Source organism: Hypomesus transpacificus, chromosome 14 (genome assembly GCF_021917145.1).
Source record: "Hypomesus transpacificus isolate Combined female chromosome 14, fHypTra1, whole genome shotgun sequence".
Lineage (NCBI taxonomy): Eukaryota > Metazoa > Chordata > Actinopteri > Osmeriformes > Osmeridae > Hypomesus > Hypomesus transpacificus.
Genome location: NC_061073.1, coordinates 9045732 through 9072114, shown reverse-complemented (window position 1 = coordinate 9072114; position 26383 = coordinate 9045732). Strand labels below are relative to the sequence as shown.

The following is a 26383-nucleotide window of genomic DNA, read 5'->3' as shown; positions in this document are numbered from 1 at the left end:
CGTAATCAACCACGTCACCAAAGAGCGCTTGGGTTGAATTCTGTTGTCAACAAACAACCTATTACGTTGCTCTGATTGGTTGTAGGTCTATCCAATTAAGCGAACAGGCATTTTTTTCCAGGTTCGGTTGAAACACGCCCCATATTCACAGCCCAACGGAGCAGTTTCAGACTCACATTCTGACTAGAACTATGAGTATGACAATGTCAGGCTAATTCAGGCCTACATTAAATAAATAATGTCAGCCCGATGCTGCTGGGAGAGTTAGAGCGCCTGCAGAGTTCTGTTTGGAGGATCTGTCTAAGGGTTAGGGTTAGAGCGCCTGCAGAGTTCTATTGGAGGATCTGTCTAAGGGTTAGGGTTAGAGCGCCTGCAGAGTGCTATTGGAGGATCTGTCTAAGGCCGATGACGTGGTTGACAAATTTGTTACATTTCTCAGGCTACTATGTACCGTGAACTGAGAATGGAAAAACATTAACTAAACACACACAGCGTCCTACCATTTCTCATTGACAACAACATGGACCAGGGGCCGGCCCAAGCCTTTACGGGGCCTTAAGCAGAATTGATTTGGGGGCCCCCTTGGCGTTGTTAATATATATATAACAGCAGTCGCTTAGTTCGCTTATGCCTTGGGCCCGCCCAACCTTTCCATTCTCTATCGCATATACTTGACAATTCCGATAAGCAGTGGCAGAGAGGTATTTCAGCCGTTTGAAATTCATAACGAGTTTCTTGCGATCAAGCATGGGAGAGGAGCGGCTGTCCAATTTAGCGCTGCTGTGATATGGAGGGGGACATCGAGATTGACATTAACAAAGTAATCGCCAGATTTGTTAATGATAAGAACAGACAGATGATGATTTAAATAGGCAAGGGTATTTGTTGTGGCCTATGTTTCATGTCTGCATATAGCCTATATTCTGCCTTTGTAAAACTAAAGTTAAATAATGTGTTTGTGTTTTGACCTGTGTGTAGGCTATGAGTTTGCTGGTTTTGCATATCCCAATACATGTCAGTTCGGAAAATAAAATGATTATAGTCTTCTGGAATTTGAGTTCAATTGTAGCATGCAGGCTGTAGGTGGCCTACTGCAGGGTGCGTCATGCGTGTGTGTTGCGCACAGTTTCTTTTTCATGGGAGCTTGGTTCGCGTGTGTAGCTCGACAGAAATTGTTGCTGATAGAATTGTTATATAGGCCTATGTTTGTTTATTATAAGTTGTCACTGTTAGGATGACTATAGACTACTGTATTTAACTTCATTTTGGGGGGCTTATGACCTGTTCTTGAATTTGAATATAATGTATTTGGTAAATGGACAGATCTTTAAAACCATTTTATGCATGGATTTGTGTAGGCCTACAGTATACTGTGTGAGAGAAGTTCTAATGAATGCTAAATGTGAGCATACTGGCCTACATTTTGTTTGCACATTATGGGCTATGATGACTGAACACATTTATTAGGCTAATATGTGCTGTTCACAATAGAGGTTGCCATTGGTTACTTGTTATTGTTATATTTTATTGCACTGCAAAATATTAATGACAGGGGGCCCCCCAATCGGTTTCCGCCTGAGACACAACCCTTGCTCCGCCCCTGGTATGGCTGTGTGTCTAGTTATGTGTCTGGCTGTTTGTCTAGTTATGTGTCTGGCTGTGTGACTAGTTATGTGTCTAATTATGTATCTAGTTGTGTGTCTGGCTGTGTGTCTAGTTATGTGTCTGGCTGAGTGACTAGTTATGCATGTAGTTATGTGTCTGGATGTGTGACTAGGTGTGTGTAGAGCAGCACATCTGCTCCAACCTCCTCTCTGCCCACAAGATCAACACATCTCTCTGAGTGCCTGGGTGAATCCAACAGGGTTTTGGTTAGACAGGTCTAGATCTGGGGAGAGGCCTTTTAGCTTTGGGATTGATTAATGAGCCCCGGGCAAGCCTAGCTGTGTAGCGCAGCCTGTAGTAATGAACGAGAGGAGAGAAAGGCCATTGGAGAGGGGAGGAGCTTCCCGGTAGACAGGAAATCAATATGATGTGCACCAGGGGGGAAGACAGCTGACCTAACACACAATCAATACCTGGAAACTGGAACAGGTTTGTTTTGCCCCAGTGTATGTATGTATGTGTGTGTGTCTGTATGAGAGAGAGCGAGAGAGAGAGAGAGCGAGAGAGAGGGTAAGAACGGTAGAAAAAGAGGAAGTGTATGATCCCGAGGACCTTGTACTTCTGTCCACTGACTTCTACAGATGTTCCTGACCTCTACAGATGTCCCTGACCCTGACTTCTACATATACAAATCTGACATAGCAGATATAAAGCAGATATAAAGATGATTCTGCTGAGACTCATAATCATCAAAGAGGACTTACATGTCACCCAAGATTCCCCATTGCATTCATATACAACAGCTAAAGAGACCTGGGTTAAATACATGGACTACACCAAATAGTTCATAAACACCTCTACTCTTTCACACCCTCCTTTTTCTACACACCTTCTTTGTAAACACCATCCTCCCCACCTTTGTCCTCCCCCTGACACAGAGCTGGCTCAGTCATACTGTCTATTTATATAGGTGTTGTTTAAGAGCTTAACGGCTGTATTCATTTAGGAACTGCTTTCCACATAGGGAATGATGCTAACACACTAACTGTGACAGTTCCATCCCAGACCAAAAGCATCTAACAGTGACTCACAATCCCACTTGTTCATGCACACAAATATACAAGTGCACAAACACACAGGCACACACACACTCACATAAACATACAGGCACACATTCACATAATTACACAGGTACACACACTCACATAGTTACACAGTTACACACACTCACATAATTACACAGTTAGACACACAGACTTACACTGGTACACACCCACTCACAAATACACAGTAACAGAAACAGACATGTTCCTATCAGGTCCCAACTGTTAGATGCAGCATCATGTAGGCAGGTGCTCCCTTGAGAAATTTGCTAAACTGAACTCATGTCAGTCCACCTCCCTCTACCTCCCTCACCTTTCCCTGCTTCACCCCTCCCTACCTCACCTTTCCCTGACCCCCCTCTCCGTATTTCCTCCCTCCCTGCCTCACCTCTCCTTGCCTCACCCCTCCCTGCCTCACCTCTCCTTGCCTCACCCCTCCCTACCTCACCTCTCCCTGCCTCACCCCTCCCTACCTCACCTCTCCTTGCCTCACCCCTCCCTGCCTCACCTCTCCTTGCCTCACCCCTCCCTACCTCACCTCTCCCTGCCTCACCCCTCCCTACCTCACCTCTCCTTGCCTCACCCCTCCCTGCCTCACCTCTCCTTGCCTCACCCCTCCCTACCTCACCTCTCCCTGCCTCACCCCTCCCTACCTCACCTCTATATACCTCAACCCTCCATACCTCACCCCTTCCTGCCTCACCTCTACCTGCCTCACCTCTATATACCTCAACCCTCCATACCTCACCCCTTCCTGCCTCAACCCTCCCTGCCTCACCCCTGTGTACCTGCCCAGGGCTGTGAGTGTGATCCAGCAGATGGACACAGTGAGAGGTTCTCTACAGGACCCCGACGAGGAAAGATCTTAGAGCTTCCTGTTCAGCAGTCAAGCTGCCCACACCACACTGCAGCAATGGACACTGATCTTTCTATGATGCTTACTTCAGTTTCATTCTGTACCCTATTTATTAAAGTACTTCGAACTGATTTTAATTAAAATAAATAACTTCAAGTTCAAGTCTTTTATTTGTCAGGTACACACAACAAAACAAGGTTAGACTGGGCACTGAGATTCTTAAAGGGGCAATTGACTGTTTTTTTTGGGTATTTCACACTGTTCCTTAAGGTCTCCGAATAGGGTATGTAACATTGGTTGGGTTGAAAATGGCCCGGGTGCTGTTCTATGCCCTCTTACAGATCCTCTGACATGTTCCCGGGAAAAAACACTAGCTTTTCTCCTTTTATGGTATGCTCATTAATATTTAGATAAGCTGTGCGCTGATTGGTTGGTTATCAACGAGTGAAGCTGGGAGCAAAAACAAAACACGGTCAACAGCAGCACTCGCTGAAACACCGAAGTTGGAGACTTGAAATAAAAACGCGCAAATAAATCTATTGTGTCTACACAACACTGTTTTCAACAGATTGACTATATATCATTTGAAATTATAACATTACTTGTTTCCACTTCTGTTGTTGAAGCAAACTGGATTGACTTAGGTGGGTAGAACGTTAGGCTACAGCTTAGCAACCAAACCATATCGTGATTCTACTCGGCTTCAGTTAGCTAGCTAAGCTAGCTCTAGATATCTTGCTGTAAAATAACATGACAAAGATCTGGACAAACATGCATCGTGAATTGTAGATTTTCATTACACAGGTTATTTATTTGAATGAAACACAGTCAGGAACATGAATCAACGTTAGCCCCATTGCCAAAAACTAGGCTAAATTCACACATTCTATGCTCTTGCAAACTAGCAAGCCAAACTTGTTTACATGCCTACAGTCTAGGTGTTACTAGTAACAGTTACTAGCAATGCTAACGTATCCTGTATCTAAAACCTGCCTTTCTCCAGTTCTTTCAAATAGATTACCTAGACAGGCGTTAGCAATAAGCCAGACTGCAGTTCGTTTTCTGGCTATTTTTCGGAAGCTTCCCTTCTAATGCCGACTACAGCTAGTCTAGCTAGAGTCATTTGATGTGTGTAGAAACGTATTTAGCATTCTACCTGGTATGCTATACAGGAAACGTTAGCATTGCTAATAACTGTTAGCACAACATCATACTGTCCTTAAGTTATAGCTTGCGGTTGCAATGAGCATACGGTTGGAACAGCACCTCTTTCCAGGTTCAGCTTCCTAGCATATCCTGCTTGAAATTGTCCAAGGTTGTCAAAACTTTCTTGGGTGAAATGTTCAGAGCAAATGAATGATTGAGTGTCGAACTTCGCCGGGATCTTCTCATAGACAACAGCAGCCATGCCTGTTGAATGTTTGGCTCCTTGGGAAGACTGAGTGTTAGCCTTCCCTGTACAGCCTGGAACACAGCATTTACGACCGTGGTCCATTTTCAATATCCTTGTTATAATTCAAAACGTTCTTCTTTGTAATTCCTTATAAGTAGCCTACACAGAGCAGCGCGCAGCTAAACTAGTATCGGAGATACACGCTACATCGGGCTGGTCTGGATGTAAATTCTGGGGCGTGACAAAGATACAGACCAGAGCCAATAAGAGGGCGATCACCGGTCCTACAGGACCGGTGGCTTTGTTGAAAAGCTAGCGTTTTACAGCCAAATTTTTTCTTTTTGAGATTTGAATAGGAAAGAGGTGTCAATGGACTTGCACATAAAACCTATTTCAACCCTATAACCTATTCTAACCTAAGTGGAGTACAGTACAATATTGCAAATTTGCAGATCAGTGACTATGTCAATGACCATACAGGAGCCTGGTGGCGACGTACAGTGAGGTACAGTAGTGCAATGTTACTGATAGTGCAACCAGTAGCTGAAAGTGACAGTGTATAAATAAGTAGATAGAAAAGTATTGATTCATTGATTTCTTGTATCAGTTGGATTAATAATTGTTTCTCAGCCCTTGTTCAGTTTCAGTGTCTCACATTCTTCTGACTCCAGGCTCTTGAACAGTCAGACTCTTGAGTAAAATTCACAGAATCCTCAAAGTGAATAGCAGATCTAGGTAACTTGGCAGATCTGGGTATCTAGGAACAGAATCCGATCAGTGTGCAACTTTCTTCCCACTGACTCATGCTTACACTAACTCACGGTTACACTAACTCACGGTTACACTAACTCACGGTTACACTAACCACAGTTATACTAACTTGCAATTACACTGACTTACAGAGTGCTTGGTGTCTTAAGATGTTCTCAGGGTTGAAAGAGAGAGGAGCTTATGTTAGAGTTAGTGTTAACCAGGTGGTCCTGGTTGGGAAGGCAGGATTGAGGTTAGGGTCCTATGTTGGGGCGATGACAAGTTCTGGAGGCTCTGTGCAACACAAGCTCTCTGGCTCGCTCACCATGAACATATATCAGCATGCAGAAACCCTTAACCTCTATCAGCATGCAGAAACTCTTAACAGAGATTGTGAGAATGTGTTCCTGTAAATGGGTTAACGTGTAAATGTTCCTATAACTGAGAGCAAGTGTATGAACGCATTGCATATGCCCGTGCATGTAGCTGCCCACAGTGCGTTCACCGCGTACCTGATACGGGTTAATTACGCGGAATGAATACTACACCTTACAGTTTGATAGATAATTAGGTGTGCATATAAACAGGCGTAATTTGAGCATATGACATTTGATAAGGCGTGCGTATAGGCACGTGTTATATGTGCTTCGACTACTTTGTTCAGTGATGAACATCCTCATCACTAGAAGAGTAGATCTATTTTCCCCGACTCATTGTCCAAGAATGTCCTTGCCTAGGGTCAATTTGTAATTAATGTACGAAAACATTAAAAACATTAATTTCAAAACAGCGATGTAAGCCATGCCTTAATAGCTCACACATCTAGGCTGGCAGGTGTGCGCAGGTGTGTCTGTGCTGTGCTGCGCAATGGTGTCAGAATGCAAAGGACACATGTCACCTGCATGTGCACACGCCTGGATATCTATCAAACAATTAGGGTTAGTGTTCACATAGGCATAGGCCTCGCGTATTTGAGGCGTATGTCAGGTGTAGTGTACACGTCACATACATGTTGTTCACACATCAGTAAAATACGTGTGCACAACGCCAGGGTGACGCCTACGTGACGTGTGTGTGAACGCCTGTGTTTATTGTAACTCTATGTAAAGACCCTGTCTCGCATGCGCTCGGAGGGTTGATATCATCGCGCAGGCGCGTGCAGGCACTACTGTGCGCTTTGCGTATTTACCGGTGACATGTATTACACCTCATATATGTGTGTGGCCTGCCTTTGGCAGAGTTGCTGTTCCTGTCTGAGCTCCATCACACCCAGGGGTATCTCTGGATCTTTTAATACTCTGGATCTGAGAAACAGTCTTGTAGGACTGCAAGGTGCTTCACTCCAGCTGAGTGTTCATGTGACAGACAGAACAATGCCACAGACACCTGAGCAACAGCTCTCCAGTCTCTATGATCTGCATGCATTGAGAGGAAGAAGTGTAAGGATTCAATCACAAGGACATGGATTACAAATCTTCTAAAACATATAGAAGAAAATCTGTACAATATGAGTCATACACTCACATTACATAAGACTAGACTAGGGGGGGGTCTATAAGGTATCACAGCACTGGCTGCATGGGCTGGGGGCTGACTAGACCATGATGATTACCAACATCACAGTGGAGAAGGATCTGATCTTCACCTCCCCAGCCTTTAGGGACATGGACTGGACACTCCTAGAACTCAACAACAAGTTTCTTTGTAATAAACTTTAATAGCAAAGCCTGGTAGATACAGGAGGGTAAAGACAGGAGAGTAGATACAGGAGGGTAGAGACAGGAGGGTAGAGACAGGAGGGTAAAGACAGGAGGGTTGAGACAGGAGAGTAGAGACAGGAGGGTAGAGACAGGAGGGTAGAGACAGGAGGGTAGAGACAGGAGAGTAGAGACAGGAGGGTAGAGACAGGAGGGTAGAGACAGGAGGGTAAAGACAGGAGGGTAGAGACAGGAGAGTAGAGACAGGAGGGTAGAGACAGGAGGGTAGAGACAGGAGGGTAGAGACAGGAGAGTAGAGACAGGAGGGTAGAGACAGGAGGGTAGAGACACGAGTGTAAAGACAGGAGGGTAGAGACAGGAGAGTAGAGACAGGAGGGTAGAGACAGGAGGGTAGAGACAGGAGAGTAGAGACAGGAGGGTAGAGACAGGAGGGTAGAGACAGGAGGTTAGAGACAGGAGGGTAGAGACAGGAGAGTAGAGACAGGAGGGTAGAGACAGGAGGGTAGAGACACGAGGGTAAAGACAGGAGGGTAGAGACAGGAGGGTAGAGACAGGTGGGTAGAGACAGGCTGGTAGAGACATGAGAGTAGAGACAGGAGAGTAGAGACAGGAGGGTAGAGAGAGGAGGGTAGAGACAGGAGAGTAGAGACAGGAGAGTAGAGGCAGGAGGGTAGAGACTCTAAATAACCTAAATAGCACAGGAGAGCAACTCTCTCCTCTTAAACACAGTAGAGCAACTCTTTCCTCTTAAACACAGTAGAGTAACTCTCACTTAAACACAGTAGAGTAACTCTGTCTTAAACACAGTAGAGCAACTCTCTCTTAAACACAGCAGAGTAAAGGCCATTGCAAGTCCAAAATTCGTATCCGAAATGTTCGCACGTAAAAAAATTAATGCGACCTCACGTTATGTCAATCTCGCTTGCACACTGCCTCCGAAAGTTTCGTCCGTCAATTAAAAGTTCAGATCGGGTTCGATTTTCTGCCTTTTTGCATCCGTAGCCAGCAATTTGATAGGTTATTTGGCAATTCAGAGCCACCGTACAAGCGAACGACAAAATCCAGAATGGCGTCTAACAAGTTGATACACCTGGTAGCGACAGTCCATAAACTGCAGCCAGATTTGGTCACAGGTCTCCGTCACAATCTTCCCTACAGTGCTGATGCCCAACCGAAAACTGCTGGCGATGGTGGTGAATAAGTCCCCAGTGCTCAGATACCTAAAATCATAGATATAGCCTATTAATATAGCACACAAAATAATTGTGTTGTATTGAATGTTTGTTTCAATAGTGTGTGTGTGTGTGTCCTATGTTCTAGCAAATCATCAAACTGATACACTGACATTCGGAGGTTAAATAAATACGCATCGGACTCAGTGTGCACGGTGTCTGTGCGTGACGAATTTTAGGCTGACGAATACGAAAAAAACGCATACGAAAATTTCGGACTCAGTGTGCAATGGCCGTAACTCTCTCCTCTTAAACACAGTAGAGCAACTCTCTCCTCTTAACACAGTAGAGTAACTCTCCTCTTAAACACAGTAGAGTAACTCTCCTCTTTAACACAGTAGAGTCACTCTCCTCTTAAACACAGTAGAATAACTCTCACTTCTTAAACACAGTAGATTAACTCTCACTTCTCAAACACAGTAGAGTAACTCCTCTTAAACACAGTAGAGCAAGTTCCCAGATCCACCCCAATCACAGCTACACAAAGTCTTACCAGTAGTGCTGGTTTGGCAGTTGCTGTTGTTGTTGTGTCTGGGTTAGCGTCAGAGTCTGCCTCTCTCTGTCACTCCGTCTGTTCTACTGACTGGTAGAAGCTGTGTAGTCTATGAGGTTTCTCTGCTATCTGAATTATGTTCCTCTTTCCCTAGCTCTCTTTCCCTGCCCCCCCCCCCCCCTCTCTCTCTCTCTGTCTTTCTCTCTCTCCCTCTCTCTCTCCCCCCCTCTCTCTCTCTCTCTCTCTCTCTCTCTCCCCCTCCCTCTCTCTCTCTCTCTCCCTCTCTCCTCTCTCTCCCCATTTCTCTCTCTCTCTTTCTCTCTCTTTTTCTCTCTCTCCCTCCATAATAAACAAATAGCCTGTGTCCTCCTTGATGATGCAGCCTCACCACAGATCAGAACCAAGCGAGGGAGGAGATGATGGGAGGAGATGAAAGAAGGAAAGAGCAGGAGAAAGGAAAGGTGATGAGAGGAGGAGGGGTGAGGAGGGGAGGGAAGTGGAAGGGGGAGAGGAGAGGAAGGGAGAGCAGAGTGGAGTGAATGAAAGGAAAGAGGGATGGATGGACTAAAAGGAGAAATAGATAGTGTGAACTGTGGTCCAAAACAGCAGGAAAATAAGTCCATCGCAGCAGAGATGTCTTTGTAAAAGGACACACACAGTATGAATACATTTTGTGAGAAGAATTGCCTTTTAATCAAATTTAAAAGATCCAAATATGATTTGGAGACACAGTTAGAAAACACACAGTTAGAGAACACCAACACACATCGGTAAATAGTCACAACTTGTCTACTGTCATTACTTGTTCATTCCTAAAGCTAAAACAGCTCAAGAGAAGATCACATCTTAGGCCAGACACAACCATGGGTAACCAGGCCAGACACAGACAGGACTAACTGGGCCAGACATGACTAACCAGCCCAGCCAGGGAGATGGTCAGGATGTAACTCTGTGTATTATGCAGCGTGTACAGTACAGAAGCACAACCCAAGATAACCTGGCTCAGCGATCACATGCCTGAAAGTGTCTGAAAGTAATTAAGGTGCATTTCATTCAACTTAGATCTTTGCCCTCTAAGGCTGATCCATTGATGTCATTAGAAAATAAATCTAACTAATCACAGGTAGAAGATTGTGTCATGTTATAGAGTATATAGTATCGTACAGTATACAGATCAAACAGATGATGATACTGATAACAACGATGATGATAATGAATATGATGAATATGATGAATATGATGATGAATATGATGATGAATATGATGATAATCATATGATGGCAAAAGAGACAACTAGGTACAATGATTTTCTATGATGCGATCCTGAGCCATCGATTAGTCCCTTGATGAGGTCACTGTTTTGGTGAACTATGAGGTCGATGTGACCTGGATATTGACCTGGTTATTGACCTGGATATTGAGCTGCACTCATACAGGACTGATAATAGAACTGTGACTGTAACTTTCCATGGTTCTACTGTTCTACAGTTCCCTCCTATAGCAAGAGTTCCATGGCCTCATGACCAGTCCTGTAGAACTATGGTCTCATGATCCAGTCCTGGAGAACCATGGATCATCATTCTTAGTTGGAGTGCAGATAATACCCATAGGTCTACATAAGTCTGTTATATTATAAAGACTATAGCTTGAGACATCCTGTAACTTCCTGTACCAGTTACCCTCCTGAGGCTAAACAACTCATTCATGTCCACAGTAGTTGTAGTAACTCTGCTGCCCTGTATTATTACTCTGCAGCTATACTGCCCTGTATTAGTACTCTGCAGCTATAGCTATTTCTAGGGTTAGGGTGAATGTGAGAAGGGGGTTTGTGTAAGCGTGTGTTCTCAACTTGGGGGGTTATCTCAGGCAAGAATGTGGAAGAACACTTGATGTCTGTATGCCAGTTTGGTGATGTCAACAGCCATCATACACTTCTCTGTCTCCTAGATTAGCCAGGCGGGTGTTGTAGTGTTGGAGGACATTTAGGGGACCGGAGTATTTTGGGCTGTAGGAGGTGTTTTATATAACCAATATAACAGATGCTGTTCAAGGTGTGTGTGTATGTAGCTTACTCATGGATCACTAACATAGTGAGACTATTCCTTCTGCCTGTTTAGTCTTTGCCTCTTCATAGAGAGGAAGACATCTGTGCTAAACTGTTAAGACTTTGTTCATTTATTCTATGTGATATCTTGGAGCACCTGAAAAGCCTTCATAATAACATTAGAGCCGGGTGTGTTGCTGGCTTCATCACAGTAGAGCAGGGTGTGTTGCTGGCTTCATCACAGTAGAGCAGGGTGTGTTGCTGGCTTCATCACAGTAGAGCAGGGTGTGTTGCTGGCTTCAGTAGAGCAAGGTGTGTTGCTGGCTTCAGTAGAGCAGGGTGTGTTGCTGGCTTCAGCAGAGCAGGGTGTGTTGCTGGCTTCAGTAGAGCAGGGTGTGTTGCTGGCTTCAGTAGAGCAGGGTGTGTTGCTGGCTTCAGTAGAGCAGGGTGTGTTGCTGGCTTCAGTAGAGCAGGGTGTGTTGCTGGCTTCAGTAGAGCAGGGTGTGTTGCTGGCTTCAGTAGAGCAGGGTGTGTTGCTGGCTTCAGTAGAGCAGGGTGCGTTGCTGGCTTCATCACAGTAGAGCAGGGTGTGTTGCTGGCTTCAGTAGAGCAGGGTGTGTTGCTGGCTTCAGTAGAGCAGGGTGTGTTGCTGGCTTCAGTAGACCAGGGTGTGTTTCTGGCTTCAGTAGAGCAGGGTGTGTTGCTGGCTTCAGTAGAGCAGGGTGTGTTGCTGGCTTCAGTAGAGCAGGGTGTGTTGCTGGCTTCAGTAGAGCAGGGTGTGTTGCTGGCTTCAGTAGAGCAGGGTGTGTTGCTGGCTTCAGTAGAGCAGGGTGTGTTGCAGGCTTCATCACAGTAAAACAGGGAGTTGTTGCTGGCTAATCAAGGGGAGATGGCAGTGTGGGGCATGGCATTGTTTGGCTGTTTCCAGGATGAAGCCAAAGGACAGCAGGGAAGATTAGACCCATTTGAGGAAGATTATGGGGCTGTAGGTTTAGACATGGCTAATCCAAACATCTCGTCACCACTATGTGGTTGCTGCCCCTCTCCTGTCCTCCCTCCTGTCCTGAGTCTTCCACTGTGGATATCAAAGCTAAGTCAACAGGGCTTGGCAGGAACTGAGCAGCATGCCCAACTAGAAATGTACCTGCTATTCAGGCAAAATTACTTCAGCAAAAAATATCCTAATGAGGGATAATTCCATGGTAACAGTGTACAGCTGGGTCCACCATCATAATAAAGGCTCATCCACAGATATCAAAATTGTAATATCTCTATTGAAACAACTGTGCCCTTCCAGTCCCTCACTAACACTGTGTATCAACCCTAACCTGATTGTGTGGATGTGAGCTCTGTGTACACTAATAGGCTGGATATGAATTCCACTGTCAGGGAATCTTAAAATAGACGAGACCAGAGGCTGAGGATTGTGTGTCCATTTCTGGCTGATGGCTAAATCTGCCCTTTGTTATGAATAATCTTTTGGCATTGTGAGGTCCTCTCTCCCACTCTTCCTCTGCTTCTCTCCATTCCAGCTGTCTGCAGTGAGCTTTAACAGTTGTCACAGCAACACCAGCAGAGGACAGACACAATAATCAAAGCGACCGAATCAGCCAAGAGACGTGGGCTTGAGTATAACCTTGTATTACCTGCAGCACAGATTTTTAAGCTCTTATATGGAGACACAAAATGCATCGAATAGAAACTGAGTGCACTCCGGTTTCCCTCCACAACCCGTAGAGAAGGCTGTGTACAGAGGAAGGTTCCAGGACATTCTCCCCACCCCGCGGCCATGTGTGGCATCAGAGCTTCAGGGATCTATAGCACCACATACACACCCTTAGGGAACATCGATAGCTTCAATCAACAGACGGCAGGGTAGCACCCATCATCTCACCCCATTTAACACATGAGCAATCAGCTGGGACTGGAGGCCAGGGTTCCACCTAGCTAGGCCAGGGTTCCACCTAGCTAGGCCAGGGTTCCACCTAGCAGACAGAAGAGGGTTCCATGTACCTAGGACAGGCTAATCTCCAGCTACACCTAGACTAGATATCTGTTTAGAATTGAATGGCACTGATGATCCGTTTGCATGAAGTGCTAAGGTGTGACTTACATTACATTGTATTCATTTAGCAGACACTTATCGAAAGCAACATAGAAATAGTGTATATGGAAAGTGCAACAGAAAATCAGGGATCAGGACTTAACAGCACCCAAACTAATGAAAACAACAAATGGCCAAAACCTACTAACCAAATGAATTCTGGAAACTCTAAATACTGTAACCACCAGCTCATGATGAGCACGTCTGAACTCAGGTGGAGAGCTCCCTCTGTAGGGTTAACCAAGCACACAAACTGCCCCAGTACAGTGGACACACAGTTCACCATGAAAGAGTTTACTCACTTCTTTTTCACCACTCTTGCCAAATTTGGCGAGTGCAGCAAACAAACAGTTCATCTGATACTGGAGCTAAGTAGTTTAGAGTGTTTTTAGAAGATAAATGTCTCAGTTCTGAGAGCTCTCTTCTTTAAAAAAAAAAAAAGCAATCTTGGCTGGATACAATTCACCATTCTGACATTTATTTTCATGAAAAACACTTTCAATAAAACAATGTAGCATACATAACATTTCCAGGTTTGGAAGGTTAGAGGCTGTGATGGAGCCGGGTGTCTGGCCTCTCTGGGGGCCTTCCCCGGGCACCGTTAGGGTCAGCCCGTTACAGAGACGGCTTGATGGGAAAGAGGCATGTACAGCTCATTGAAGCACAGCCCTGGTCTAAGAGGCAGGGAGTGTGTCCTTCAGGCCTGCAGTTCTGCCATCTTCCTCTTGCGGTAGTTGAGCACCAGGCTGGAGGCCGATAGATGTGAGCTGCGGCCCCTCTCCCAGCTTTGGAAGGCGTTGAGGCCGCACTGCCCCGCCCTGAACAGCGCCCTCTCCAGGCAGTCCAGACGCTCCACCAGCGATGATGTGTCCTCGTTGTAGGCATTCTGGGAAGAGTCCATGGTCCGCCTGAAACGCCCAATGAAAGTCTGCAGAATATCAAGCACAGAGGAACAGGAGAAGCTGAGCCGTTGGCAGGGCGCAACAGTTCAGCATCACAGGACACGCTCAGAGCTGTTTTATAGGGGCCATAAACTGCTTCAACCTTGGAAGCTAGTGACTAGAGCTCCACCCATATGGGGTTATCAATGGCCGATGCCTGGTTTTAGAGGGCAGCCGATGGCCGATACATAATGCCAATATTGTGAAGTTGGAAACAATTGCCAAACGGAAACCTCACTGAAAGTCTTCAGAATCACAGTGATTTGACCTGGATGTGAAGCTTCCGTAGAACAAAATAACATAACTGTCTGAAGAATTAAGACAGACCCAGCTATTCAGTGGTGGTCATATTTCAGCAGAGGTGCATGAAGTGGAAACACTGTCTGATAGTCAACAGGGATCAACAAGAAACGACGGGACTATGATAACTGACCCTGGACATTATGTGGGTTCACTCCACTTACCTATCCCCCATACAACACCCAACATGTGTCGCTCTGCCCCTTTCCTGTACCACTTTAACACCCTGGATCCCCCTAACCCCCCTGGATCCGCTTAACCCCCCTGGATCCCTCTAATCCTGCTGCGACCCCCCTAACCCCCTTGTACCCCCCTGCACCCACCTGCAGCACAGCCTGTGCGATCTCTGTGTTCTCTGGGCTTTCAAAGTGCAGCATCTGGGAGCCCAGGCCGTAGTAGTAGGGCCCCATCTTGTAGAGGTCCACCACTGTGGGGTCGGCGCTAAACACGGTCCTCCAGGCCTCGCGGTACACTTTGGGCACCTCCACAGATACCACTCTCCTCTTCCTCTCATACAGGCCGTGGGCCAGCCACAATGGAAGCTCCATCTTGGTTCCCTGAAAAAAACAAAAAAGTGGTACATTATATTATTTATACATATGGATTCCAACAGTGATTGATTACAAATTTTATGTGGTTGTTAAGAATTTACACTATAGGGGTGTAACAATATATCGTGGAACAATATATCGCAACGCAAAATTTGTACAATATGTATCGTAGAGTTATGGCAATATTTTTACAATATGATGTCCGTTTAATCGTACTGGTTGAGCTACCAGCACGCAACCTACTCTGCACCTGTCCTTTTTGTTAAACGTGCCTTTGTTTTACATGGACCTGTTATGAAAACTGCGCTGCGATTAGTGTTAGGAAGATTTAGAGCCAAATCTCAAAATGGTCCTAGGGTCATCAAATCAAGATGTATTTGTATAGCCCTTTTTACAAGCATGTCACAGAGGGCTTCACATATGCCCATAGAAGTGCCCCTCAACCAACCTAAACCCTCAAGGAAGACAAGGAAAAACTCCCAGAAAAACTCACTAGAGGAGAAAAAATTGAATAAACCTTGGGAGGAGCAATTCACTGAGGGATCCCCTCCTCCAGAGACGGTTAGTGAAAGAGAGATGCAGAACACAGGCTTAACCTAGTCATACATCTGGGAAGTAGCTATGGTGTTGGTGTGACTGTCTCAAACATGATGTAATGAATTATAACTCTTATCAATTAAAACTACACCCGAGGCATCGTTCATCATCCTCCATCAAGTGTCTATTTTAGAAAACTGCAATAATTTTCTTCATCCACATATTTTTTAAAGGTCACATGACATGAAAACTTCACTTTAGGAGGTTATTTAACATTACTATGAGTTCCCCTAGCCTGCCTTTGGTCCCCCAGTGGCTAGAATTTTTGATAGGTGTAAACCAAGCCCTGGATGTTCTTCTCCGCCTTTGCGAAAATGAAGGCTCAATTGCTCTGTTTGAAAATCTCCTCCTTGTGACATCACAAGGAGGAATGTTACCTCCCCTCTCTCTGCTTTGCCCGCCCAGACAATCTGGGCCAGAGAAACTGAGCTACGACCGTGCAAGGGCGAGTGCAATATTGTTTTTTCCTGGAGAGACATCATGGCGAGCAAACGAACGCATTACAGTGTAAATAGTGTGGTGTAGTGTGATTTTGATGTACAAATGAAAACAAAAGTCTTTTTTAGTTCCTTCAACGAGCCTCTGCACAACCAGTATCTTAATTTTATTTTAGCTGGAAATGCGTCGACACAACTTCCCAAAGTTTTGCATGTCTGCGCCAAACATTTCAGCCACCACTGTTTCCTTAACTTGAGCCAATACAAAAGATGGCCTTGCTGACCGTCTGAAATTAAATTCTGGATCAGTACTAAAGGCCCGTCCGTCCGTCATCTGCCGCTTGTCCGGGGATCGGGTCGCGGGGGCAGCGACCTAAGCAGGGAGGCCCAGACTTCCCTCCCCCCGGCCACTTCCACCAGCTCTTCCTGGGGGACCCCGAGGCGTTCCCAGGCCAGTCGAGAGACATAGTCCCTCCAGCGTGTCCTGGGTCTTCCCCGGGGCCTCTTCCCAGTGGGACGTGCCCGGAACACCTCACCAGGGAGGCGTCCAGGAGGCATCCTAATCAGATGCCCGAGCCACCTCAGCTGGCTCCTCTCGACGCGGAGGAGCAGCGGTTCTACTCTGAGCCCCTCCCGGATGACCGAGCTTCTCACCCCATCTCTAAGGGAGAGCCCGGACACCCTGCGGAGAAAGCTCATTTCGGACGCTTGTATTCGCGATCTCGTTCTTTCGGTCACTACCCATAGTTCGTGACCATAGGTGAGGGTATGAACGTAGATCAACTGGTAAATAGAGAGCTTCGCCTTTCGACTCAGCTCCTTCTTCACCACGACGGACCGATGCAGAGCCCACATCACTGCGGACGCCGCACCGATCCGCCTGTCGACCTCGCGCTCCATTCTTCCCTCACTCAAGACCCCGAGATACTTGAACTCCTCCGCTTGGTTCAAGATCTCCTCCCCGACCCGGAGATGGCACTCCACCCTTTTCCGGTCGATACTAAAGGCTGATTTATACTTCTGCGTCTCCGTTAACGGACAGACGCACGCACGGAGTCGGACGGAGTCGGACAGACTGGTTGAATTTATACTACTCCGACGGCTCTGCGTGCTGAAAGCAATTCACAGCCAGAACAGTAGATGGCGCTGCAATGCTAGCTAGGTTATCGAAAAGTCGGAGCAAATTTACAAATGACCCGTTTCATCAGTAAAATAAGCACATTTTCAGCAACTACACTGCCCATTTCTCGTTACATTTTAATTCAGATGCTGATTTACATGTACTGTTTAGCTGAAATATGAATTGTAAAAACTTACAACAATGGTGGTCAAAGGATTCTGTTCTCTTGTTGGTCACGGCAACCCCGCCCCCACCCCTGACGCAAGCGGTTCTTAATACGGACCAATCACAGCCAAGGGGTATCCGTAAAAAGACGCACGGACAAACGGATAGTCAGGAAAATCAGGAGGCGCACGCAGAGCTCTGCGAGGACTCTGCGAGGACACGCAGAGGGCGTTTCTTGACGGTTCCCCGTGTGCGTAAAAAAACGCAGAAGTATAAATCGGCCTTTACTATCCTTGGTCCAGCTACAAACCTCGGACAAGTAAGTCAACTAACACCATATCATTTTGTTGCTTACTATATGGTTACCTAGCTTGCTACCCTTAGAATCTGGCTGTAACATTAGCTCTGCAGCTAACAGCAGAGGTACTGTCGCTAATGTAAATGTAGATAGCATCAAGTATATGTGTGAATACACATTCTGTAACGCAGTGTTGTACATTTCGTTGTTATGTGGATAACCGTTCTGCTGTTGGTGTTATGGCGCGCAATATCCGCCTTTCCTCACATTGAAATGACTGAAATGACTGCAGCTCTGCAAACCAGGGTTATCAGATGAGAATGGGCAAATTCGAGGCATCTTACAGCAACGGGGCTACGAGCCATTGCGATACATCCACTGTAAACATTAGCGCATGATGCAGCCTCTCTCCTCCTCATTAGCATTTAAAGCTACAGACACAGAAACTGCGCGTTCTGAGGAAAGCTCATTGTGGGACTACTCGTAGTGGCTATAATTCTGCACCAAGGCTGAATTTCAGGAAAGAGACTTCAGATACAAGTATTAGGGCACCACTAAGGCCTATTTAAAAGCATCCAAAAACAGCATTTCATGTGACCTTTAAGTGTTGAACTTGATACAATTTGTCACTGAAAACCATGTCCTACGGTGTGATGCCATTTCCTGATTTGAAAATGGGCAATTCCACAGACTGCTTTATTTAGTTGAAGGTAGGGCAAAAGTATTTCTGCTGTCGACAAGTTGTCAAGTCGCCGTTGTTGGCGACACCAGTTGATAAAAACAGGCGAGTTGTATGTGTCCATTCAAATAAATGGGTCATTATCTAGCTCTGCAGAAGCCTGGTAACAATCATTCAGGTGTGTTGGAACAGGGAAACATCTCAAACATTCAGGACAGGGATTCCCTGAGGACCAGGGTTGGGAACCACTGGCATAGTTGAAAGTGATCTAGTTTTCTAACCCTAACCTAACTAGGATAAGGTCATCATATAAGGTATGATCTAGCTTTCTAACCCTAACCTTTCTAACCTAATTGGGATAAGCTCATCATATGTTACTGAAGACACTGTAAAGTATATTTTAAAGTCAAAATCTGTATTAAAATACATAATTACGGAAATGTATGCAAATATGTCTTACTAGCTGCTCATGACAGGTTATTGAGGAACAGCATGATCATTAAATGACACTAAAGCTGAAACATCCTTTGGTGTGAATGTCTGGTGTGACCACCAAATGTCCACCTGCTCCTCACACAGCAGGACAAGATGTCACACAAGAGGACAGTGTCTCTTTAAGAAGCATTTTCAATAATTAAAAAAGGTTTGATAAGGTTTAATATTATTTGACATTCCTATTATAAATATATTGCTATTTTTAACACTTTGCACCACTTGCCTTCCCACAGTAGACCACGCTCGGGGGCGTGTTAGACAAGTTAATACAGAGTTGTAGATCTCCAAGGTCACTGTTGTAGTCATGGCCAAGCATGCAGACTTGGGTTCATGTACTCAAAATACCACTTTTAAACAACATTTGTGTAAAAATACACAATATTTTACTAGTGCAAGATTACAGTAGACTACATGTTACGCCTCCGGTCACTTAACCAGTCGTGTGTCAGTAGTGGCACAGAACAGTCACTTTATGTAACAAAACTGATTTTGAAAGTATAAAAACACACCATGGACACTGACAAGATCGGCAACCCTGTGCCATTTATTGTTATTTTAATGTCTTCTTTAAATTCAGACTTGTCACATTACGTAACTTTGTTCTGAACAGGACTGGGTGTGCAGCCACACACGATAAGTTTCTCCTCCATCTTGAAACTGTGAAACCTAGAAATGTTTACCAAGACCAATGGTTGCTACTTTACAAGAAATAAAAACAAGCTCCGCGCGCCTGCTCCACTGTAGTGGACACACACTGTCAACAGTAGCCTACAATTGCAAAACAAACCTAAATCCATACATCTATCCTCCATTTTCCAGACAAAAAAAACATGTTCAAAATGTAGGCTACTAGATAATGTATTGATTAATAGTTGGTTATTTATTCAAAACTATGTAAAAAAATGTATATTTACATTTAAATTGATTTTTTTTTACATTGTTTAGAGGGTGTCTGTTTTTTAATCAATGACGTAAAGGTCTATAAAAAAGGACCTCGACCTACGTAGCCTATTGTTCACGTCTCATTTTATTTTGATGAAGTGGTGGATGAGGGAGCTGCCTAAAGGGAACGTTCTTTCTGGAAGAAGTCACGTGGCCGTCTGCAATGCGTTTTGCCGTGGTGGATCGATATGATCCATGTTCTACCTCTCGCAGTCGCGGATTCAGAGGGGTGGCCGGGTTGGCACTGGACCGCCTGATGTCGGACTGGCCACCCCTGGTGCCACCCCAAAGTGTAATTTGCTATCCTTGGCAATTGGATGCTAATTGACATTTAATTTATCTTGTTAAAAGAAGTGTTTCTTGTGACATCTGGCTGCGTTTTTTTTCAATTGAGGATATTTCCACAGTTCACCAGTCAGTCACAAATCACTACGCCAGCGTCTGATACAGCACCAGCGGCGGAAGACTAAAGCATCATATTAAAATAATCGTTTTAAGGTTAAGCATTGGGGTTGAGGCTTCCTGAACAAACTGTTGAGTTGCTGGGCCGCAGAACCATTAAAAGATACATTTTATTTACATTTTATTCTATGGTTCTGCTGTGCAGATGCATATTGGCAACAGATTCAGATAAGAAAAATGTCTCTGTTTTTGTTTAGCACTTAGCACTTCCTTGGTGCTAACAGGGTAGTGTATTGTAGTTGATTCAATTTTGTTTCTTTTTTTTCATTTTAATTTACATAGCACAACTGTTGTTGTTTTTAAAACAACAACAGTTGTTTTCATTTAGACATTTCTTGAACAAGCCTCTGGTGTACTTGAGGCAGATAATTAGGAAGGCTTATCTTGAAATTGATTTGCTGGAACATCAGTTACAGGTGGGTGCATGGTCACATGTAAAAAAATAATAATTGTAGGAACAATATATGTTTCAGAAATAATTAATTCAGTGCCAAAAAGCATTTGGTCAGTTCTGAGTGCAGGTCCACAGCAGTGTTGCCAGGTCCGCGGTTTTCCCGCGGAATTGGGCTACTTTCGAAGTGTTGCTGCGGGTTGAATTTGTTATCCGCTGGTCCGGGTAGACCTATTTTGCATGCAAATTACATGAATATCTTTAAATAAAAATCCATATTTTAAATGAAATAATGTATTTATACCCAAATCCTACCAAATTGACTCCAGATCAGCATGTACACACATGGACATGGGACACGCCCACATACACACGTGCCTAATGCTCTCAGTCTCCTGAGAAAACCTCCTGAAATTGCTTTTAATGCTGGCATCAAGGCCGTAATCATAATACATATGGTGGGGACAGCCCCCCCAAATATTCAAATCTGGTTAAAATGTCCCCCCCAATATATTGATATAAAAATATAAATTTGCTACGCTACGACAGGCAACCACGCACGCTGTCGGAAATTATCATAAAAAATGTAATTTGTCCCCCCCAATGTTGACTCCATGGCTACAGCATTGGCTGGTATACTAAACATTTGGTGTTACTTTGTAGATATTACAATACATTTGGCAATGATAAGAATGCTGTTGGACTTTAAAAGCAGTGTATATGGTTTGGCAGGGGTATATTTTGAGTTCTGATATTGGGCTGGTTTTTGGGCTGGTTTTATTGGCCATTGGGCTGGTTTTGGGCTGGTTTTGATTGGCCATTGGACTGGTTTTGTCACACAGACCTGGCAACCCTGGGGGGTGTTCCATCAACGTCGATTAAGGGAAAGCGAGATTTATTTCGCCAAGTCTCACTTACTTTAGCGAGAGTTCCGTTCCATTAAGGTGGATTATTCTAGTTCTAGCTACGTAACCAAGGTTCGGAACTAGCCTGATCCGTGTCAGGCTAAAAGTCAAGCTAAACTAAAATGAGTTGTAAATAATTCAAACAGGCGGAAACACAATCTCGAAAGACAGTTCCGTCAAGTAAATTCCTGCGCGCAAAGCACTATAGTCCGTGTTCGGAAACGTAAATTCAGACTTTTTGATCCAGACATGAATGATTCACGTGTTTAGGCCTACTTCAACTCCCAAAAATATATTAATTTAACAAATTGAGAAATAATGTCAATTTACTGTTTTCAAAAACCATTGGTTAATTGACATAAAATAAGGCCTTAGAAACTAAGCAGAGCGTCAAGACAAGTTACAATCAATTATGGCGTATCCGTTCTTTGACAGGCCTGTGGTGGATGAAGGTGCTCAGATTTTACAAAGGGCGTTTATCCCACCAGCCCCAAGGGTCTTCAGAGACAGAAGTAATGCTTCCCTGACCAGTATCTGTGGAAGAAGTATAGGTTCAGCAGGCCCAGCATAGTTTATCTAAATAGATGTAATTGTCATTAAAAAAAAACAAAAAAAAACATCAATAATATATATATATATATATATATATATATATATATATATATGAAATAACACTTTAGCATCTCTTAAGGATGGCAATGAACACATAAGAGCAGCATACCATCCTTTGTAGAAAGTAATAGAAAGGAGAGTAGATTGTAATAGTAAAAAGGAGGGTAGTAGACTTCAGTCTATGTAGGTTGGATAGACTATGTAGTCTGCTGGAATCACACACAAGGAAGCAAACCCACTGTAGCCAAGCATTGAAACTGTTCAGTCTGTCTGTCTCCTCTGCATGTGGGACGTTCTTGAACTATGCCAGTAAAAGCAAAGCAGTACCTGAATATTATCATCAGTTTTTCATTAATATTGAAACAAAAAGAATCAAGGAGACTTTTTATTCAATTGTATAAAGTATTTTCATTGTTTAAAGTAGCCTATATGTTGACATGCCTCTATATTACCTTTCCTCTGGCTTCCCCAATATTATAGGTGCAATATTGTTGTTAGTTTCCTCCAGGATCCCAATGACTCTTATTGAGTGACTTGTTGCTCTTGTAGGTTAGTTATAACAAAGTTAAGTATTGTACTCGCTGTGAAATATTTTACTATTGATTGTTCTTCTACAGGTACAGTCCTGCACTTTTTTGTTTTAAACATGTTGTTTTAATTTGTAACTTGTATAACTGCATGCTCTTATGGGTCTTCCCTTTTGGCACTTGTTTAGTTTTTTCACAATGTATGTGTCATGTTTTGGCTGCTTGCAATGTTTGGGACTATCCCGTTGTTATGATCAGTGACCTATGCTCTTTTGTAAGCTCTCTCTTGGAAGTCGCTTTGGATAAAAGCGTCTGCTAAATGCATAAATGTAAATATACTGTCCCCATGCAGTGTTTCCCACACATAGACTAATGTGTGGCGGTGCACCACAGAATCAACACCGGCCGCCACACATTGCGTTTCGTAAAACATTTTTTTTATCGCTATTTAGGTTAAAACACGCAGCGTATTCGTTCAGCTGCATTTCCTTTCCCTTGCTCTCCCTCCGTCTCTCTGTCACTCATGCGTCTTTCTCACATATGCACACAGTCACAACGTCAGCAACAATGCATACATATGCCGTTCTAGTAAGACCGACAGCTATATCAGCGAGCCTTCAGCATTAGTGCGTAGCTAAAAGTCGAGGAAAGTTGAGGCTACTTTTTGCTAGGTTCCTTACTCACATTTACATTTAGCCATTTAGCAGACACTCTTATCCAGAGCGACTTACAGTACTCGAAGTTTCCCCTTCGTTCTTTTGGTGAGAAGTCTCAAGAGCTAGCTACTTACCCGGCGTCATGGAGCCGACCAGTTAAATAGTTGTTTAGCACTAGCGTTGCTACATGCATAATGCAGAAATGATATGTTAGTTGTTGTTAATTTGTGAAGGTGTGAATCATTTTGGATTAATATTTAATGTAACAAATTATTAACAAATTAACTGTGTAACGAATTATTAACGAAGGAATTATTACGACCCCCCCCCCCCCCCCCCCCCCCCGGTCTGACAACCCCAACCCCCCTCCCCGCCACAATTAGATTTCTAATCTGTGGGAAACACTGCCATGGGTGTATCCAGGCACATTGGAAGACTCAGGGGGTGACTGCCTGGTGCCCCCCATGGTTGAAAGTTTTTCTTGAGTGGCAAAGATTAGACCAAGTGCCTTACAGTCTGCCATTCACATTGTGAAATATGCTTGAGTGCCCAGGACGCCCCATTCAATAAATGACAGTGTGCCCTCTATAAATGTAAAAACATGTCTAAATGAGTTCCTTTATAGTAAAGAAAATGTGATGCAGTACCCTATAAGGTGCCCTTATAATGGCCTAAATCGGACTGTTCCCATGCCCTTACTTCCAATGGAAAAGGGTGCTGTTATGAAGTGCCCTTTATGCTACCCCTACATGACAGTGTCCCAAATGTTGCCCTTTCCAAAGAAGACAAATAGATGATGTGCCCAACAATCTCCCCTAATGTTCCCAGTAGTGCATGCTTTCCCAAAGTGAGGCTGTGACAACACTTGGCACAGCCACAGTCTGTCACTGTCCAAGCCCCCTCTGTATCTGTGGAGGAAGATGTTCATTGGAAATACTCGTAATATAATAATGATAGTCATGCTGAGCAATTTTAAATGACTGTTCTGCCAAACAAAGTGTGCAGTTTGGGTCACCTTCTGATCTAAAAAGTCAGTGCTGGATCTGTGCAATACTAGTCATTTCAGTAAATCCCTATTTTAGTCATGGTTATCTTTCCCTTTTATCTTTAAGATCAGCATTTAGCCTATCAATTAATAAATGCGTGTGGCAAAGTTATTTTGAAGTAATTTATTGATTTTGTTCAAGATGTGAAGACAAAAACATTATTAGCCCACATCAAGTGCAATTAACCATGGCCTTCTTCAGTGTTTTGAATTTTATCCTACAATTTTCAATTGCTACGTTCTTTTTGGGGATATTATTCTCAATCTCCTGTTGAGAATATCGGCCATAGGCTAGCCCACTGTCAGAACGGTTTCAAAAAGCTCATCAAATTACGCCAATTATCAGTAGGCCTAAATGCATGTTAAGTAGATTTGGTAGGTCTACAATTTACGCATGTTAACGGTCAGAATGGTTTGACAAGTTATCTCCCTTGCCATGTTAATTGCGGCAACATTGCCCTTTTGGGGCCAACTCCCAAAAAACTCAAAAAATCAATTTACGCTGCTGAAACAACACCTCTCTGCTGCTTTACGCTTTGCTTTTTGCCACATAACTCCTCTTTTCGACTATCGCGTGATCTGGGCTGCAGAGTCTAAGCTTATTGAGGTCGAGCTTGAATTAGCGTTGCCTGTTGGTGGAACGGAAAGTTAGTGGAACGGCTTGAGGCTTAAATCTAAATTGACGTTTACCCAAGTGAGACTTATTCGTGTTAGCGCGACTTGCGTTAGCGACGTTGATGGAACCCCACTGGTCCACGGTGTGTTTGTGAGAATGTTGCTAAAACAAATTATGGAGTGTGACGGAAAAACGGTGAAGTTCACAGTATTCATCAGGGAATTAGAAGCACACAATCGTAGTTTTACAATCTTCTCCCGATATAAACCCGTTCTCCCATAAAGTGAATTAGGGTAATCTGGGACATTTGGTGATGTGGGACACCAAAACTCCAGACAACCACCACAAAACACCACGGCGTTAGCGTGTTTCTTAGCTGCGTTTACTAACCTCCGGAATGTCCCGAGTATCGCTTGACTTCTCTAAAAATCCAAGTCGGGGGAAAGAGCACTCTGTTCGGCTAGCCAGTCTTTCGTGAGAGAGCAAAATGTCGTCCAAGGAAAAGAAGTTCTCCTCCATTCCCACCCCTGGAGGAATGGGCACATACGACTGTGTTTCCATTATTTTTTTATCTTAAAACGTCAATCACTACTACGAACGACATTTGTTTACAACACCAGACACCTGCTGTGTTTACTTCCCTGTTGGCAGGTTTGGCGCGAAATTGTTAGTACATCATGCTTCCGGTGGTGTCGAGTTTGGAAAGAACAGTCGAAAACCGACAATGGAACATCGATGGAATTAAGTTATTTAAGGATAACATAATAAAGTTATGCAATAGTACCATTGTTTAGCATTGCCTCTGTTGATAATGATACCAATAATAATGGTAACGATTTACATTTATTAATTTAGCTAACGTTCAAATGCATATGCAACATCGTGTAGCCTACTTCCTAGGATGCGTGGTGATTATGAAGAAGATGAAGTAGATTTATCATCATAATTAAATGGGGAGGATACTGACAGATATCATCAGCCATATTATTCTTGTGAAACTGGAGGTCAGATGGCTGAGTGGTTAGGGAATCGAGCTCTTGATCAGAAGGTTGCTGGTTCGCTTCCCGAAATAATTTTATTTTTACAAAATAATAAACTCATTGCAGGGTTCTCAAGCCTCACGCATTGGCCGTGAGACGCACGCATTTCAACCAGCACGTACCGTTTCCCCCTGTGATAAACAGTCTCGGCTACTGTACGGTCGTTGCTAACAACATAGACGCGCAAACACGCGAAAGCTCGTCTCGTGGGGCTTTTGATCAAACTTAAGGACCCTGCTCAGTGCAAGGCAAGGATGTGGCGGTAGGCTACATAACAAGTGTAGTAAAACCCGAAGGGCAGACAAA

At 44.2% G+C, this 26383-nt stretch overlaps 2 protein-coding genes across 5 annotated transcripts in view; both read right to left on the bottom strand.

The window, feature by feature from the left end:
• The window catches only part of ndrg4 (NDRG family member 4), a 44695-nt gene extending 35390 nt beyond the window's left edge, over positions 1-9305 (bottom strand). For 3 of the 4 annotated variants that reach the window (XM_047033729.1, XM_047033728.1, XM_047033730.1), the window contains exon 1: positions 9151-9305. The gene's annotated coding sequence lies outside the window, so the exon portion shown is untranslated. The remainder of the gene's footprint in view (positions 1-9150) is intronic. The other variant, XM_047033731.1, reaches the window with a different exon arrangement.
• A 1061-nt stretch (positions 9306-10366) lies between these two features.
• On the bottom strand, positions 10367-25734 carry gins3 (GINS complex subunit 3). The gene is made up of 3 exons (XM_047033748.1): positions 25428-25734; positions 14863-15096; positions 10367-14226 (listed from the first exon to the last, which is right to left on the bottom strand). The coding sequence occupies exons 1-3, from the start codon at positions 25596-25598 to the stop codon at positions 13996-13998; spliced, it is 636 nt and encodes a 211-aa protein (XP_046889704.1). The 5' UTR covers positions 25599-25734; the 3' UTR covers positions 10367-13995.
• Positions 25735-26383: the final 649 nt, after the last annotated feature.

Coding starts and splice junctions, on each gene's coding strand:
- gins3 (XM_047033748.1), bottom strand. CDS start 25,598: ATGGAAACACAGTCGTATGTGCCCATTCCTCCAGGGGTGGGAATGGAG. Junction 15,097..25,427: donor ATACTCGGGACATTCCGGAG/GTTAGTAAACGC, acceptor TGTTTTTTTCAG/GGAACCAAGATGGAGCTTCC. Junction 14,227..14,862: donor TCGCACAGGCTGTGCTGCAG/GTGGGTGCAGGG, acceptor GATATTCTGCAG/ACTTTCATTGGGCGTTTCAG.